The sequence below is a fragment of the Salvelinus sp. IW2-2015 genome, unplaced genomic scaffold (genome assembly GCF_002910315.2).
Source record: "Salvelinus sp. IW2-2015 unplaced genomic scaffold, ASM291031v2 Un_scaffold2991, whole genome shotgun sequence".
Classification (NCBI taxonomy): Eukaryota; Metazoa; Chordata; class Actinopteri; order Salmoniformes; family Salmonidae; genus Salvelinus; species Salvelinus sp. IW2-2015.
In genome coordinates this window covers 57,054-76,734 of record NW_019944285.1, presented here as the reverse complement: position 1 = coordinate 76,734, position 19,681 = coordinate 57,054, and the positions used below count along the sequence as shown (strand labels likewise).

The window sequence follows — 19,681 nt, the reverse complement described above, 5'->3', positions numbered from 1 at the left end:
CTACCCATCCTATCACAGACTAACCCCCATCCTCAGTACACAGATAACCCATCTAGTAAGCTAATCTAACCCATCCTATTACAAGACTAACTAACCCATCCTATTACAGCTACTAACCCCATCCTATTAACAGACTAACTAACCCCATCCTATTACAGACTAACTAACCCATCCTATTACAGACTAAACTAACCATCCTATTACGACTAACTAACGCATCCTATAAGCTAACTAACCCCATCCTATTTACAGACTAACTAACCCATCCTATTACAGACTACCTTTTAACCCCATCCTATTACGACTACCATAACCGCATCCTAGTTACAGACTAACTAACCCCATCCTAGTAACAGACTACCCTACCCAATCGCTAGTCAGACTACCTAACCCCATTTCCTAGTACAGACTGCTACCTAACCCCATCCTAGTACATGAACTACGTAACGCCCATCCTAGTACACGACTAACCCCATCTAGTAAAGACTAACCCATCCTAGTCAGCTTAACCCACGTAGTACAGACTAACACCATACTATTACAGACTAACCCCTCCTATTACAGCTAACCCCATCCTATTACAGACTAACATCCTATTACAGACTAACCCCCCCTATTACAGACTACCCACCCTATTACGACTCACCCATCCTATTACAGACTAACCATCCTATTAGAGACTAACCTCATCCTATTACAGACTACTAACCCAATCCTATTACGACTAACTAACCAACCTATACAGACTAAACCCCATCCTATTACAGGACTAACCAACCTTTATTAAGACTAACAACCCATCTCTTTACAACTAACCCATCTATTACAGACTAACCCAACCTATACAGACTAAACCCATCCTTTTACAGACTAAACTAACCCATCCTTTACAGACTAACCCATCCTATTACAGACTAACCCTCAACCTATTATCAGACTAACCCATCCTTTTACAGACTAACTAAACCCAGAACCTAATTCAGACTCAACCCCACTCGCTATTACAGACTAACTAACCCATCCCTATTACAGACTAACCCCATCCTACTTACAAGACTAACTGCCCCATCCTTTACTGGACTTTCTCCACATCCTATTACAGACTAACCCAACGTAGTACAGACTAACCCAACCTAGTACATGACTATAACCCCTACACCTTAATTAGAGGACTAAATAGTAACCCCATCCTATTAGACAGACTTACTAACCCACATCTATTAAAGACTAACCCCATCCTATCTTAGAAGACTAACTAATCGGAGACCCAAATCCACTATTAACGAACTAATTAACCCCATCCTTATTAAGCAGAGACATACCCATCCTAATTACAGACTAAACCCCATCCTATTTACATGTAGGACTAACCACATCCTAATTAGCTACCCCATCTAGTACAGACTAACCATCCTAGTACAGACTAAACATCCTCGTACAGACTAACCCCATCCTAGTACAGACTACTCACACCAGGCCCAGCCTATTACAGACTAACTACCCCATCCTATTAGCAGACTTAACTAACCCATCCTCTATTACATGCCTAACTAAGAACGCCCATCCGTACCTTATACAGACTAACTAAGCCCCATCCTAATTACACAGACTAACTACCCCATCCTAATTACAGACTAACAACGGCCCCATCCTATTACAGACTAACTAACCCCACCTATTACAAAGAGCTAACTAACCCCATCCTATTTAAGACTAACCCCCCTAGTACAGACTAACCCCACCTAGTACACGACTAACTGCGCCCACCTAGTACAGAACTAAACCCACCTAGTACAGACTACACCCCCAACGCTATTACAGACTAATTTAACCCCATCCTATTCAGACTAACTAAACCACAATCCTATTACAGGACTAACATCCTATTAAGACTAACTACCCCATCCTATTACAGACTAACCCATCCTATTACAGACTAACCCCATCTATTACAGACTAACCCCATACTAGTTCCAGAACTAACCTAACGCCCATCCTATTACACCCAAAGAACTAACTAACGCTCATCCTGATTATAGGACTAATCCCCACCTAGATACCAGACTAACCACACTCCTAGTCGACTAACCCCTCTACAGACTAACCCACCCTATTACAGACTAACCCATCCTATTAAGACTAACCCCCTCTATTACAAGACTACACCCACCATCCTAGTACCACGACTACCCCCAACCAATAGTACAGACTAACCCCATCCTATTACGAGAATAACCGCCATCTCTATTACAGCTAACCCCATCCTATTCAGACTAACACCGCCATCCTATTACAGACTAACCCATCTATTACAGACTAACCATCCTATTACAGACTAACCCCATCCTATTACAGACTACCCCACCTATTACAGACTAATACCCATCCTATTCAGACTAACTAACCCCATCCTATTACAGACTAACCAACCATTACAGACTAACCCCAACTATTACAGACTAACCCCATCCTATTACAGGACTAACCCCAACCCTATCATAGATCAGACTAACCCACCTCATTACAGACACAATCCTTCAATACCCATCCTATTACAGAACTAACCCCACCCTATTTACAGACTAACCCACCCTATACAGACTATCTACAATACAGACTAAACCCAACCCATATATTCCAGCACTCATACAAACTACCACATCCTATTTACAGACTACTCCCATCCATATTCACACCGACTAACCCCAATTATACCTATCTTTCCGACTAACCCCATCCTATATAACCCAACTAACACACACCCTGCCTAACAGCCTAACAGACCCGACCTAACAGCTAACCCTCTATACGACTACATAAATCCTACACAGACTAAATAACCCCAATCCTATTACAGACTAACTAACACCTATTACAAACCTACTTAACCACAGACTATCAACTAAACCCATCCTATTACCAGCACTAATACCCCATCCTATTAAGACTCACCTAACCCAATCTATACAGACTAACCCATCCTATACAGACTTAACTGCCACCTAAGTACAGACAACCTCATCCTCACTACAGATTAACCTAACCCATCCTATTACAGGGACTAACTACCACACAACCTCATTACAGACTAACACCCATCTATTACAGACTCCATCTTACAGGCACCACCCTATTAGAACTAACCCACAGTAGATACCTATTCAGACTAATAACATCATACGGCCTCCATCCTTTAACAGACGTAACTCCCCATCCTTATTACCAGAACTACATACACCCATCTCCCATAATTACTAACATCTCTAGACTACACCACTATTCGGACTAACACCCATTCCAGTACAGGACCACTAACCACTCATTACAGACTCCACACCACTCTATTACGTGAAAGCTAACTAACCCCATCCTATTCAACAGACTAACCCCTATCCTTTACCCAGACTACACCCACTCATATCGTACAGACTAACCCCATCCCTATTACGAGACTAACTTCCCATCCTCTATTACAGACTAACCATTCCTTTTTACAGCAACCCACACCTATACAGACTAACCCCACTCCTATTGCAACAACGACTACCCACCATCCTAGTACAGAACTAACCCCACCCTTAGTACAAGTACATAACCCACCCTGAATTACAGACACAACCCACCCTCTATTACAGGACTATAGCCCCCACCTATAACAGACATAACCCCCATCCTATTACAAACTCAACCCCATCCTATCGTATCACCACGACTATACACCACTCCATCTTTCTACAGACTAACCCCAACCTATTACAGAACTAACCCCACACACCTATTACCAAGAACTACCCACCCTGTTTAACGAGACATAACTTAAACGCCAATCCTCAATTACAGACTTATAACCCCATCCTATTTTACAGACTAACCCCACGCTAATTAGCAGACTACACCAATTCCTATTATCAGACTAACCCATCCTCCATAATCCATATTACAGCACTAACACCCAGACGCCTAATCCGCTCTACCGACAATAACCCCAATCCTATTTACAGGAACTAGCTCCGATCCTATTATCAGTACATAACCCCATCCTATACAGACTAACCCCATCCTATTAAACTACCATCTATTACAGACTAACCCCATCCTATTCAGACCAGCTATCCCCATCTACTTAAGACTACTAACACCCATGCCGTAATACAACGTAACCCATCTCATTTCAGACCTAACCCTTCCTACATACAGACTAACCCCCCTCGAGTCTAGCAGACTAGACCTTACCCCATCTATTACAGGACTATACTCACCCATTCCATATTTACAGACTAACACCACCTCTATTACAGCGACAACCCCCATCCCTGATTTACAGAGACTAACCCCATCCTATTACAGACTAACCCACACCATACTATTACCATCCCACAGTGCCTACCCACCCTATTACAGACTAACCCATCCTATTTCAGGACTAACCCCATCCTATTACAGACTATACCCTCCTATTACAGACTAACCCCATCCTATTAACATATAGAACACATCTAACCTACCAACTATTACCAGACTGAACCCCATGCCTATTACAGCAACTAACCCCATCCTATTACAGACTAACCCCATCCTATTACAGACTAACTAACCCCATCCTATTACAGACTAACCCCATCCTATTACAGACTAACCCATCCTATTACCAGACTACTCCATCCTTTATAGACAGACTAGAACCCCATACTCCATATACCCCATCCTTTACAGCACTAACCCCATCCATATTACGGACTAACTACGATCCCATCTATTACAGACTATAACGTCCCATCCTATTACAGACTTAACCCCATCCATACTTACAGCTAACTCCATCCTATTACAGACTAATACAGACTAACCCCATCCTATTACAGACTAACCCAAAATTGTATTATGCTGGGTTAGTCTGTACTATGTTGTGGATGTTCTCACTATTCTGAATGTCTAATAAGAATCCAGAATGTTGTTCTGGAATATGAACGAAATGCTGGACATTTTGATCTCTTATTTATGGTGTGATTTGACAAAATGACAACATGGTCTTGAATTCGATTTCTGGTCTCGTACCCCTTGTCCCCCCACCCGTCTGGGTCTTGGACTCAGTCTCATTTCTCTCCATGTCTCTCTTTAGGTGGTCTCAACACGCACTGGTGTGTATTGTGTGTGTATAATGTCCGTGTGTGTGTGTGCGTGTACCTCGTCGATGTTGCGGAGCACACTTGCTGATGTTCTCGACAGCTCTTGGCGTTGGGTATGTCAAAGACCAGCATGATGCCCATGGCGCCTCGATAGTAGGACGTGGTGATAGGTGTGGGAACCTCTCCTGACAGCTGTGTCCCTGTTAACACATAATATATAAACCTCTCCTGACCAGACTGTGTCCTGTTAAACACATTATATATAAACGCTCTCTGACCAGTGTGTCCCTGGTTAAACACATTATAATATAAACTCTCCTGACCAGCTGTGTCCCTGTTAAAACACATTATATATATAATATATATTATATACTACATCATACTCACCCACAGCTTCCCTGACAAAGCTGTCCCCTTGTAAAACACATATATATAAACTACTCCTGACCAGCTTTGCCCCCTGTTAACCACATATATAAACTACTCCCTGACCAAGCTTGTCCCCCCTGTCTTTAACTTCTTATGGTGGGGGCAGAATTGAAGTAGCTTGGACTGAATATAGGTGCCGCAGAGTAACTGCCTGGCTATCCAGTCCCAGAAGCTAAGATATGCATAGTATTAGTATATTTGGATAGAAAAACACTCTGAGTATAACAGACTCAGCTATGGCAAGGCAAAAACCAGAAAAAAAATACCAACCAGGAAGTGGAGAAATCTGAGAGTTTGTAAGGTTGCCTATCCAATAATACAGTGTATGGGTCATATGCACTTCCTAAGGCTTCCACTAGATGTAACAGTCTTTAGAACCTTGTTTGATGCTTCTACTGTGAAGGATGAGGGCATAAGACCTGATTGAGTCAGGGATCTGTCAGAAGTACCGCACGAGCCACTCAGGCGCTCCTGTGGAGTTAGCTGCGTCCCATCACATTTTCCACAGACAAAGGAATTCTCCGGTTTGAAACATGAAGATTTATGTTAAAAACATCCTAAAGATTGATTCTATACATTGTTTTGACATGTTTCTACGAACTGTAACGGAATTTGACTATTCGTCTGGCCTGCGCGTCATCAATTTGGTTTTGGAACTTAACGCGCGAACAAAAAGGAGGTATTTGGACATAAATTATGGACGTTATCGAACAAAACAAACATTTATTGTGGAACTGGGATTCCTGGGAGTGCATTCTGATGAAGATCAAAGGTAAGTGAATATTTATAATTTCTGACTTCTGTTGACTCCACAACATGGCGGATATCTGTATGGCTTGTTTTGGTCTCCGAGCGCTGTACTCAGATTATAGCATGGTGTGCTTTTTCCGTAAAGTTTTTTTGAAATCTGACACAACGTTTGCATTAAGGAGAAGTTTATCTAAAGTTCCATGTATAATACTTGTATCACTTATCAATGTTTATTATGAGTATTTCTGTAAATTGATGTGGCTCTCTGCAAAATCACTGGATGTTTTGGAGGCAAAACATTACTGAACATAACACGCCAATGTAAACTAAGATTTTTGGATATAAATATGAACTTTATCGAACAAAACGTATTGTGTAACATGAAGTCCTATGAGTGTCATCTGATGAAGATCATCAAAGGTTAGTGATTAATTCTATCTCTATTTCTGRTTTTTGTGACTCCTCTCTTTGGCTGGAAAAATGGCTGTGTTTTTCTGTGAATAGGTGCTGACCTAACAATCAGATGGTGTGCTTTCTTCGTAAAGCCTTTTTGAAATCGGACACTGTGGTGGGATTAACAAGTTTATCTTTAAAATGGTGTAAAATACTTGTATGTTTGAGAAATTTTAATTATGAGATTTCTGTTTGAATTTGGCACCCTGCACTTTCACTGGCTCAGCCATAAGAACTTAAAAACATTAAATATAAAAACTACTCATGACCAGATGTCCCCCTGTTAAACACCTTATAAATAAACTGTTCCTGACCAGATGTCCCCCTGTTAAACACATTATATATAAACTACTCCTGACCTTTTCATCCGGAGGTGAAAATAGTGCCCCTTAGCCTTAGGAAGTTAGAGAAGTTGCTCTCGGAGGATGTGTTGGTACCATTCTTTATTCATGGCTGTGTTCTTAGGCAAAATTGTGAGTGAGCCCACTCCCTTGGCTGAGAAGCAACCCCACATATGAATGGTCTCAGGATGCTTTACTGTTGGCATGACACAGGACTGATGGTAGCGCTCAGCTCGTCTTCTCCGGACAAGCTTTTTTCCGAATGCCACCTTAAAAAAWTCGGAAAGGGGATTCAGAGAAAATGACTTTACCCAAGTCCTCAGCAGTCCAATCCCTGTACCTTTTGCAGAATATGAGTCTGTCCCTGATGTTTTTCCTGGAGAGAAGTGGCTTCTTTGCTGCCCTTCTTGACACCAGGCCATCCTCCAAAAGTCTTCGCCTCACTGTGCGTGCAGATGCACTCACACCTGCCTGCTGCCAATCCTGAGCAAGCTCTGTACTGGTTGTGCCGTGATCCTGCAGCTTAATCAACTTTAGGAGACGGTCCTGGTGCTTGCTAGACTTTCTTGGGCGCCCTGAAGCCTTCTTAACAACAATTGAACCGCTCTCCTTGAAGTTCTTGATGATCCGATAAATGCAATCTTACTGGCAGCAATATCCTTGCCTGTGAAGCCCTTTTTGTGCAAAGCAATGACGACGACACGTGTTTCTTTGCAGGTAACCATGGTTGACAGAGGAAGAACGATGATTCCAAGCACCACCCTCCTTTTGAAGCTTCCAGTCTGTTACTAGAACTCAATCAGCATGACAGAGTGATCTCCAGCCTTGTCCTTGTCAACACTCACACCTGTGTCAACAAGAGAATCACTGACATGCGGTCAGCTGGTCCTTTTGTGGCAGGGCTGAAATGCAGTGGAAATGTTTTTGGGGGATTCAGTTCATTTGCATGGCAAAGAGGGACTTTGCAATTAATTCATCTGATCACTTCATAACATTCTGGAGTACTGTATATGCAAATTGCCATCATACAAACTAAGGCAGCAGACTGTGAAAATTAATATTTGTCATATTCTCAACTTCTGGCCATGACTGTACAGTGTATTCAGAAAGTATTCAGACCCCTTATTCTAAAATGGATTGAATACATTTTTCCCCCTCAATCTACACACAGTACCACGTAATGACAAAACGAAAACAGGTGAATTTTAATCAGCAAATMAATAAAACATTTACAGAAATACCTTATTTACTTAACTCGAAATTGAGCTCAGTTGCATCCTGTTAACATTGATCATCCTTGAGATGTTTCTACAACTTAATTGGAGTCCACATGTGGACTCAATTGATTAGACATGATTTGGTAAAGCACACACCTGTCTATATAAGGTCCCACAGTTGACAGTGCATATCAGAGCAAAAACCAAGCCACGAGGTCGAAGGAATTGTCTGTAAAGCTCCGAGACAGTATTGTGTCAAGGCACAGATCTGGGGAAGGGTACCAAAACATTTCTGCAGCATTGAAGGTCCCTAAGAACACAGTGGCCTCTATCATTCTTAAATGGAACAAGTTTGGAACCACCAAGACTCTTCCTAGAGTTGGCCGGCTGGTCAAACTGAACATTCGGGGGAGAAGGGCCTTGGTCAGGGAGGTGACCAAGAACCCGATGGTCACTCTGACAGAGCTCTAGAGTTCCTATGTGGAGATGGGAGAATTTTCCAGAATGACAACCATCTCTACAGCACTCCACCATTCAGTCCTTTATGGTAGAGTGGCCAGAAGGAAGCCACTCAGTAAAAGGCACATGACAAGTCTCAATGTCCTTGAGAGCCCAGACTTGAACCCGGTCGAAAATCTCTGGAGACCTGAAAATAGCTGTGCAGCGCTCCCCATCCAACCTGACAGAGTTTGAGAGGATCTGCAGAGAAGAATGGGAGAAACTCCTCAAATACAGGTGTGCCAAGCTTGTAGAGTCATACTCAAGAAGACTTGAGGCTGTAATCGCTGCCAAAGGTGCTTCAACAAAGTACCGAGGAAAGGGTCTGAATACTTACGTAAATAAGATATTTGCAAAAATGTCTAAAAACCTGTTTTGCTTTGTCATTATGGGYTATTGTGTGCAGATTGATGAGGGGGGAACAAGTTAATCCATTTAAGAATAAGGCTGTAATGTAACAAAAGGAAAGGTCAAGGGGTATGCAGTGTATATCTACAAAAGTAAGAGCTTCTGTTATCTGTTTGAGTGACTAATAGCCTACTGATTCTGTTACCTGTTTGGGTGATTAATAGCCTGGAGCATAGATTCTCGTTACCTGTTTGGATTGACTTAAGAGCCTACTGAGTTTCTTGTACTGTTTGCATATGTGACTAAACCTACGCCTCTTTACTTCTGTTACCTGTTTGGGGTGATTAATAGGCCTCTGGGTTCGTACCAGTTTGTTGTCCTTTAAAACTGGAATTTTTCACTGGTTTTACTCTGTTTTTATTGGATATTAATAAGCCTACTGATTCTGTTACCTGTTTGATTGACTAATACCTACTGATTCTGTTACCTGTTGTGGATCGATTATAATAGCCTTTGATTCTGTTACCTGTTTGATTGATTAATAGCCTACTGATTCTGTTACCTGTTGATTGACTTAATGTAGCCTACTGATTCTGTTACCTGTTTGTGATAATAGCTCACTGATTCTGTACCTGTTGGATGATTAATAGCTACTGATTCTGTTACTGTTTGAGTGACTAATACCTTGCTAAGATTTGTTACCTGTTTGAGGTGATTAATAGCCTACTGAATTCTGTTTACCTGTTTGTGGTGATTAATAGCCTACTGATTCTTACCGTGATTACATAGGACCTACTGATTCTGTTACCTGTTGTGATTTAATAGAGCCTACTGATTCTGTTACCCTGTTTGATTGATTAATAGCCTACTGATTCTGTTTACCCGTTTGGGTGATTAATAGCCTACTGATTCTGTTACTGTTTGATGATAATAGCCTACTGATTCTGTTACCTGTTTGAGTGATTAATAGCCTACTGATTCTGTTACTGGTTTGACTAATAGCCTACTGATTCTGTTAACTGTTGATTGAAATAGCCTACTGATTCTGTTAGCTTTTGATTGACTAATAGCCTACTGATTCTGTTACCTGTTGTTTGATTGTATTATAGCCTACTGATTCTGTTACCTGTTTGGTGATTAAATAGCCTACTGATTCTGTTACCTGTTTGGGTGATTATAGCCTACTGATTCTGTTACCTGTTTGGTGATTAATAGCGCTACTCGAATTCTTGCTTACCTGTTTGGGTGATTAATAGCCTACTGATTTCTGTTACCTGTTGTGTGTGTGATATAACCTACTGATTCTGTTACCTGTTTGGAGTGACTAATAGCCTACTGATTCTGCGTTAGCTGTTTGATCTGATTAATAGCCTTACTGATTCTGTTAGCTGTTGATTGACTAATAGCCTACTGATTCTGTTAGCTGTTTGTGATTTAATAGCCTACTGATTCTGTTACTGTTTTGATTGACTAATAGCCTACTGATTCTGTTAGCTGTGTTTGATTTGACTAATAGTACCTACTGATTCATGCTTCCCTGCTGTGATTACTACATAGTCTACTTGGATTCTGTGAGCACCAAGCCTCATGTTACCTGTTTGGGTGACTAATAGCCTACTGATTCTGTGAGCACCAAGCCTCATGCAACGGCAACATGGCAGATAAAGCTACTTCACCGATGCGGCTGTTTTTAATATTTGCTTTGCTGTAATTAAGGCTTTACCATTTTATTTCTTGAGAACTTATAATTTATTCAGTGTTGTTTACACGGTTCCAAACAGACAGAACAATGATATTATCATCTAACCGCACCTGTTTGTCACAATATGCAGCTCCTGTACCCTCGTTTCTCTTCATCTCCTTGTTAGTATAATTAACACCATTATAACAATAATTAATGTCATTATCATTTGCAGGCTTTGTATAACCACCATGGGGCTGTAGGCCTAGGAACGTGTCCTGTTCAGTCTTAATACTGTTACTTAGGCCTGTATTTCAATATATAGGCTACTGGATAAATCAATCTTTCCTTCCTTCATGCCATCACACAGCTTATGAGACATTAATGCTTTGAAATGCAATCAAAAAAAGTTGTTAAAATTAAATAACAAAGGGAGGTTTAAATAATTAGCCTAAAGAATAAATAATTCTCAATTCACAAATGCATGCAACTGTTTTTAGTCTGCTGTAATCAAGGCTTTATATATATATTTTCGTTAGAACAGACTCTCTGGTACACCTATTTAGTGTTGTTTACACCGTTCCAAATGGTCAAACCAAATAATAGTGTAATCTAACTAACTGTTTGGCACACATAATATTCACGCAACTCTTGCTCCTATACCCTCCTTTATCTGGATCTCCAGTAGTTTCCACAAGTCAAATGTCTTCCACAGATCTGACCTTCCCTTTCCCTCCTGAGCAACCAGTAAACAATCCCCGTTTCCAGTGTATTTTTCACATCCTCCACATCCATTATGCTGTCATGTGTTACTGTGTTCAGAGTTTGTTATAACCAATTTATTGATACCGACGCTCACACTTTTCACATAAAGAGAGCAAGGGATGAGGGAAATGTTTTTCCCCAAAATTTGGGGATTTCTTTAAACAGAACTTTGCAGTCAGAAACAAGAAACTGAATGTCTGAAATGACGTAGCAGCTACACCACGGACAGCGTGATAAACCCTCCTCTGCTGTGGTGCCTTTCCTCTGCAGTAGGGAGGAGAGGGGGACAGCGTGATAAACCCTGCTCTGCTGTGGTGCCTTTCCTCTGCAGTAGGGAGGAGAGGGGGACAGTGTGACGTGATAAACCCTCCTCTGCTGTGGGTGCCTTTCCTCTGCAGTAAGGGAGGAGAGGGGAACAGCGTGATAAAACCCTGCTCTGCTTGTGGCCTTTCCTCTGCCAGTAGGGAGGAGAGGGGGACAGTTGTGATTAAACCTGGCTCTGCTGTGGTGGCCTTTCCTCTGCAGTAGGGAGGAGAGGGGGACAGCGTGATAAACCCTGCTCTGCTGTGGTGCTTTCCTCTGCAGTAGGGAGGAGAGGGGGACAGCGTGATAAACCCTGCTCTGCTAGTGGCTGCCGTTTTTTCCTCTGCAGTGTGGAGGAGAGGGGGACAAGCGTGATAAACCCTGCTCTGCTGTTGGTGCCTTTCCTCTGCAGTAGGGAGGAGAAGGGGGACAGCTGATAAACCCTGCTCTGCTGTGGTGCCTTTCCTCTGCAGTAGGGAGGGAGGGGGACAGCGTGATAAACCCTGCTCTGCTGTGTGCCCTTTCCTCTGCAGTAGGGAGGAGAGGGGGACAGCGTGATAAACCTGCTCTGCTGTGGTGCCTTTCCTCTGCAGTAGGGAGGAGAGGGGGACAGCGTGATAACCTGCCCTGCAGTGGGAGGAGAGGGACATCGTGATAAACCTGTCGCTGGTGCCTTTCTCTGCAGTAGGGAGGAGAGGGGGAACAGCGTGATAAACCCTGCTCTGCTGTGTGTTTTCTGCAGTAGGGAGGAGAGGGGAACAGCGTGATAAACCCTATGCTGTGGTGGCTGTTCCTGCTGCAGTAGGGAGGAGAGGGGGACAGCAGGTCAATACCACTGCTCTGCTGTGGTCTCTTTCTCGCAGTAGGGAGGAGAGGGGGGACGCGTGATAAACCACTGTCTTGCTGTGGTGCCTTTCTCTGCAGTAGGGAGGAGAGGGGGACAGACGTGATAACCCTGCTCTGCTGTGGTGCTTTTCTGTGCAGTAGGGAGGAGAGGGGGAACAGCGGATAAACCTCTCTGCTTGTGGTGGCCTTTCCTCTGCAGTAGGGAGGAGAGGGGGAACAGCGGATAAACACTGCCTTGGCATAGGGAAAGGAGAGGGGACACAGCGTGATAAACCTCTTGCTTTCTGCAGTAGGAGGAGAGGGGGACGCTGAAAACCTGTCTCTGGTCTTTCCTCTGCAGTAGGGAGGAGAGGGGGACAGCGTGATAAACCCTGCTGCTGTGGTTGCCTTTCCTCTGCAGTAGGGGAGGAGAGGGGGTACAGCGTGGCTAAACCTGCTCTGCTGTGGTGCCTTTCCTCTGCAGTAAGGGAAGGAGAGGGGGACAGCGTGATAAACCCTGCTCCTGCGTGTGCCTTTTTCGCTCTGCAGTAGGGAGGAGAGGGGGACAGCGGATAAAACACTTCTGCTGTGGTGTCTTTCTGCTGCAGTAGGGAGGAGAGGGGACAGCGTGATAAACCTGTCTGGCTGTGGTGGCCTTTCCTCTGCAGTAGGGGAGGAGAGGGGGACAGACATGATAACGGACACTGCTCTGCTGTGGTGCTTTCCTCTGCAGTAGGGAGGAGAGGGGGACAACAGCTTGTAAACCTCCTCCTGCTGTGGTGCTTTCTCTAGCCAGTAGGGAGGAGAGGGGGAACAGCGTGCGTAAACCCTGCTCTGCTGTGGTGCTCTTTCTCTGGCAGTAAGGGAGGAGAGGGGGTACAGCGTGATAAACACTCTCTGCGTGTGGGAAGGGAGGGGGAACACGTGATAAACACTGCTGTGGTGCCCTTTCCTCTGCAAGTAGGGAGGAGAGGGGGACAGCATGGATAACCCTGCTCTGCTGTGGTGGCCTTTTCCTGCTGCAGTAGGGAGGAGAGGGGACAGCGGGCAATAAACCCGACTTCCTATGCTGCTTGGGGGTGCCTTTTCCTCTGCAGTAGGGAGGAGAGGGGGACGCCGGAATAAACGCTGCTTCTAGCTGTGGTGCCTTTCCTTCTGCAAGTAGGGAGGAAGGAGGGTACAGCGTTGATAACATGCTGCTCTGCGTAGGGAAGTTGAGAGGGCGGACAGCGTGGTAAACACCTAATCATCTGCTGTGGTGCTTTCTCGTGCAGTAGGAGAGAGGGGGACAGCGTGATAAACCTGCTCTGCTTGTGTGTGCTTTCCTACTGCAGTAGGGAAGGCAGAGGGGGACACAGGGAATAAACCCTGCTCTGCTGTTGGTGCCTTTCTCCTGCAGTATGGGAGGAGAGGGTGGACAGGTGATTAACCCTGCTCTGCTGTGGTGCCTTTCCTCTGCAGTAGGGAGGAGCGGGGACAACCGTGAATAAACACTGCTCTGCTGAGTAGGGAGGAGAGGGGGACAGCGTGAATAAACACTGCTGTTGGTGCCTTTTCTGCAGTAGGAGGAGAGGGGGACAAGCATGGTAAACCCTATCTGGCTGTGGTGCTTTACCTCTGCAGTAGGAGGCAGAGGGGGACAGCGTGATAAACCCTCTTGCTGTGGTGGCCTTTCCTCTGCATAGGGAGGAGAGGGGGACAGCGTGTAAACCTGCTCTGCTGTGGTGCTTTCCTCTGCAGTAGGGAGGAGACGGGGGACAGCGTGATAAACCCTGCTCTGCTAGTGGTGCTTTCTTCTGCAGTAGGGAGGAGAGGGGGACAGCGTGATAAACCTGCCTCTGCCCCTCTGCAGTAGGGAGGAGAGGGGGACAGCGTGCAGTAAACACTGCTCTGCAGTAGGGAGGAAGAGGGGGACAGCATGATAAACCCTTGCCTCTGCTGTGGTGCCTTTCCCTCTGCAGTAGGTGAGGAGAGGGGGACAGGCTTGATAAACCCTCTGCTTGTGGTGCCTTCCTCTGCAGTAGGGAGGAGAGGGGGACAGCGTGGATAAACCCTCTCTGGCAGTAGGGAGGAGAGGGGGACAGCGTGATAAACCCTCCTTCTGCAGTAGGGAGAGGGGGACAGCGTGATAAACCGCTTGCGTGGCCTTTCTCTGCAGTAGGGAGGAAGGGGGACGGCGTGATAAACCTGCTCTGCAGTAGGAGGGAGGGGGACGGCGTGATAAACCCTCCTCTGCAGTAGGGAGGAGAGGGGGACAGCGTGATAAACCCTCCTCTGCAAGTAGGGAGGAGAGGGGACAGCGTGATAAACCCTCCTCTGCATAGGGAGGAGAGGGGACAGCGTGAATAAACCTCTCTGCAGTAGGGAGGAGAGGGGGGCAGCCGTGATAAACCCTCCTCTGCAGTAGGGAGGAGAGGGGGACAGCGTGATAAACCTCCTCTGCAGTAGGGAGGAGGAAGGGGGACAGCGTGATAAACCCTCCTCTGCATAAATTATTAGGGGAGGAGAGGGGGACAGCGTGAATAAACCCTCCTCTGCAGTAGGGAGGAGGGGGGACAGCGTGATAAACCCTCCTCTGCAGTAGGGAGGAGAGGGGGACAGCGTGATAAACCCTCCTCGCAGTAGGGAGGAGGGGGGACAGCTGATAAACCTCCTCTGCAGTAGGGAGGAGAGGGGGACAGCGTGAATAAACCACTCCTCTGCAGTAGGAGGAGAGGGGGACAGCGTGATAAACCCGTGCCTCTGCAGTAGGGGAGAGGGGACAGCGTGATAAACCCTCCTCTGCAGTAGGGAGGAGAGGGGACAGCGTGATAAACCCTGCTCTGCTGTGTGCCTTCTTGCAGTAGGGGAGGAGAGGGGGACAGCGTGATAAATCCCTACCCTCTGCAGTAGGGGAGGAGAGGGGACAGCGTGATATAACCCTCCTCTGCGTAGGGAGGTAGAAGGGACGCGTGATAAACCCTCCTCTCAGTAGGGAGGGGGAGGGCAGCGTGATAAACCCTCCTTGCAGTAGGGAGGAGAGGGGGACAGCGTGATAAACCCTGCCTCTGTTCTTCTGAGTAGGGAGGAGAGGGACAGCGTGATAAACCTCCTCTGCAGTAGGGGGATGAGGGGGGACAGCGTGAATAACGACCTCTCTGCAGTAGGGAGGAGAAGGGGGACAGCGTGAATAACCCTACCTCTGCAGTAGGGAGGAGAGGGGGACAGCGTGATAACCTCTGCAGTAGGGAGGAGAGGGGGACAGGCGTGATAACCCTCCTGCATAGGGAGGGAGAGGGGGACAGCGTGATAAACCTCTCTGCAAGTGGGAGGAGTGGGGGACAGCGTATAAACCCTCTGCAGTAGGGAAGAGGGGACGCGTGATAAACCCTCTGCAGTAGGGAGGAGAGGGGGACAGCGTGATAAAACCCTCCTCTGCATAAGGGAGGAGAGGGGGACAGGCGTGAATAAACCCCTCTGCAGTAGGGAGGAGAGGGGGACAGCGTGATAAACCCTCCTTGCAGTAGGGAGGAGAGGGGGGACAGCGTGATAAACCCTCTGCAGTAGGGAGGAGCAGGGGGACAGCGTGATAAATCCTCCTCTGCAGTAGGGAGGAGAGGGGGACAGGCGTGATAAACCCTCTGCCGTAGGGAGGAGGGGGACGCGTGATAAACCCTCTCTGCAGTAGGGAGGAGAGGGGGACAGCGGTGATAAACCCTCCTCTGCAGTAGGGAGGAGAGGGGGACAGCCGTGATAAACCCTCTCTGCAGTAGGGAGGAGAGGGGGACAGCTGGATAAACCTCCTCTGGCCGTAGGGAGGAGAGGGGGACAGCGTGTAACCCTCCTTGCAGTAGGAGGAAGGGGGACAGCGTGATAAACCCTCTGCAGTAGGAGGAGGGGGGGACAGCGTGAATAAACCCTCTGCAGTAGGGAGGAGAGGGGGACAGCGTGATAAACCCTCCCTGCAGTAGGGAGGAGAGGGGGACAGCGTGATAAACCCTCTCTGCAGTAGGGAGGAGAGGGGGACAGCGTGATAAACCCTCCTCTGCAGTAGGGGAGGGTGGGGACAAGCGTCGATAAACCCTCCTCTGGACAGTAGGCGGAGGAGAGGGGACCAGCGTGTGATAAACCCTCCAGTAGCTGGGACCAAGTAGGTGATAAACCCTTAGGGAGAGGGGGACAGCGTGATAACCCTCCTCTGCAGTAGGGGAGGAGAGGGGGGACAGCGGTGATAAACCCCTCCCTGCAGCTAGGGAGGAGGACGGGACACGGTGATAACCTCCTCTGCAGTAGGGACGGAGGGGGACAGCGGGATAAACCCTCCTCTGCAGTAGGAGATGGAGAGGGGACAGCGTGATAAACCTACCTCTTGCTAGTAGGGAGAGGGGGGACAGCGTGAATAACCCTCCTCTGCAGTAGGGAGGGGACAGCGTGATAAACCCTCCTCTGCAGTAGGGAAGGGGGACAGCGTGATAAAACCCTCCTCTGCAGTAGGGAGGCGGCGACAGCGTGATAAACCCTCCTCTGCAGTAGGGAGGAGAGGGGGACAGCGTGATAAACCCTCCTCTGCAGTAGGGAGGAGAGGGGGACAGCGTGATAACCCTCCTTGCAGTAGGGAGGAGAGGGGACAGCGGAATAAACCCTCTCTGCCAGTAGGGAGGAGAGGGGGACAGCGTGATAAACCCTCTGCAGTAGGGAGGAGAGGCGACGGCGTGAATAAACCCTCCTTCTGCAGTAGGGAGGAGAGGGGGACGGCGTGATAAACCCTCTCTGCAGTAGGGAGAGAGGGGACGCGTGATAAACCCTCCTCTGCAGTAGGGCAGGAGAGGGGGAAGCGTGAAACCCTCCCTGCAGTAGGGAGGAGGGGGGACAGCGTGATAAACCCTCCTCTGCAGTAGGGAGGAGAGGGGGACGGCGTGATAAACCCTCCTCTGCAGTAGGGAGGAGAGGGGGACAGCGTTGATAAACCCTCTGCAGTAGGGAGGAGAGGGGGACGGCGTGATAAACCCTCCTCTGCAGTAGGGAGGAGAGGGGACAGCGTGATAAACCCTCTGCAGTAGGGAGGAGAGGGGGGACAGCGTGATAAACCCTCTGCAGTAGGGAGGAGAGGGGGACAGCGTGATAAAGCCCTCTGCAGTAGGGAGGAGAGAGGGGACAGCGTGATAACCCCTCTGCAGTAGGGAGAGAGGGGGGACGGCGTGCGCCAGTCACACAGGCCACCTGTGCTGTCATTGTTTTAAACACAGTGTGACCATCAGGCTCTTTCTTCATCCATTTAGGTCTTAATTATTCAATCAAACAGTGTGCTTAAAGCATCAGACAAGCTCAGTGCATATGTAGTTTGATATTATTCAAACACATAGGGTGTGTGTCTATGTATGAAGAATTTTTTTTTGCAAAATTTAGACAATCGATTGGTCGAGAAGAACAGGACGACTCTCGGTTGACATATTTTTTTATATATATATTTTTCCCCCGGGGACAGTCCTGGTCGTTACAAGCTTCCGTTAGCTGTGCAGTAGAACAAGAGGCTAATCAACTTCACACTTTAGTGGCTTGAAAATACGATGACATTGCTAAAGTGTCCGAATAATTAGTAGGATACAACTTTGTTCCACTTATGTCGTCAAATGTAATAGCTAGCAATGCTAAAATGAGATGGTGTCCCCTCAATGCTAAAGTGAGATGGTGTCCCTCAATGCTTAAAATGAGATGGTGTCCCCTCAATGCTAAAATGAGATGGGTGTCATATGAAATGGTGTCATATGATGAATGGTGTCCCTCAATGCTAAAATGAGATGGTGTCATATGAAATGGTGTCATATGAGATGGTGTCCCCTCAATGGTAATATGAGATGGTGTCATATGAAATGGTGTCCCCTCAATCTTAGCTTAAGTTATACTGCATCCAAAGTCAATATGGCGACATCACAAAGATGACAAAAGGTCTCCTTATCTTCCTATTTTCTAAATGTCATCGTGTTTTCAAGCCACAGTACTGCACTTTAAACCAAATCTTCATCAGCGATTATTGACGATGCATTGAGTAGAATGCTCAGTGAGGGCATTAGTCTTAAAACAAACGTTCAAACAATAGTGACCACCAATAGGACCGTAGACGCCGCGTCCGGACCGTAGACGCCGCGTCCGGGACGTAGACGCCGCGTCCGGGACCGTAGACGCGCGTCGGACCGTAGACGCCGCGTCCGGACCGTAGACGCCGCGTCCGGACCGAGACGCCGCGTCCGGGACCGTAGACGCCGCGTCCGGGACCGTAGAAACAAAGATAACATTGGACCCTGTACACATCACACACAACTCCTCCACTCACCATATCTGTAGTTTGATCTTCTTTCCCTGGAGTTCAACAGTTTTGATCTTGAAGTCTATTCCTGGAATAACACAAAGAAACACATTAATACAGAAATCTCCTTTAGAGTACGTGACCTCTACAGAGAAACACATTAATACGGCTCCCTTTAGAAGTAGTGACCTCTACAGAGAAACCACATTAATACAGGCCTCCTTTAGAGTAGTGACCTCTACAGAGAAACACATTAATAACAGGCCTTCTTAGAGTAGTGACCTCTACAGAGGAACACATTAATCAGGCCTCCTTTAGAGTAGTGACCTCTACAGAGAAACACAATTAATACAGGCCTCCTTTAGAGTAGTGGACCTCTACAGAGAAACACATTAATACAGGCCTCCTTTAGAGTAGTGACCTCTACAGAGAAACACATTATACAGGCCTCTTTAGAGTAGTGACCTCTACAGAGGACACATTAATACAGGCCTCCTTTAGAGTTAGTGACCTCTACAGAGAAACACATTAATACAGGCCTCCTTTAGAGTAGTGACCTCTACAGAGAAACACATTAATACAGGCCTCCTTTAGAGTAGTGACCTCTACAGAGGAAACACATTAATACAGGCCCTCTTTAGAGTAGTGACCTCTACAGAGGG

General features: G+C 46.6%; 1 protein-coding gene across 1 annotated transcript in view; it reads right to left on the bottom strand.

Moving 5' to 3' along the window:
- Nucleotides 1-5,093: 5,093 nt before the first annotated feature.
- Nucleotides 5,094-19,681, bottom strand: part of LOC112075118 (ras-related protein Rab-10) — a 45,820-nt gene continuing 31,232 nt past the window's right edge. Inside the window, exons 3-4 of the mRNA XM_070440777.1 lie at nucleotides 5,441-5,460; nucleotides 5,094-5,308 (exon numbers count right to left, since the gene is read on the bottom strand). Coding sequence (XP_070296878.1) covers nucleotides 5,094-5,308; nucleotides 5,441-5,460 — 235 coding nt within the window. The remainder of the gene's footprint in view (nucleotides 5,309-5,440; nucleotides 5,461-19,681) is intronic.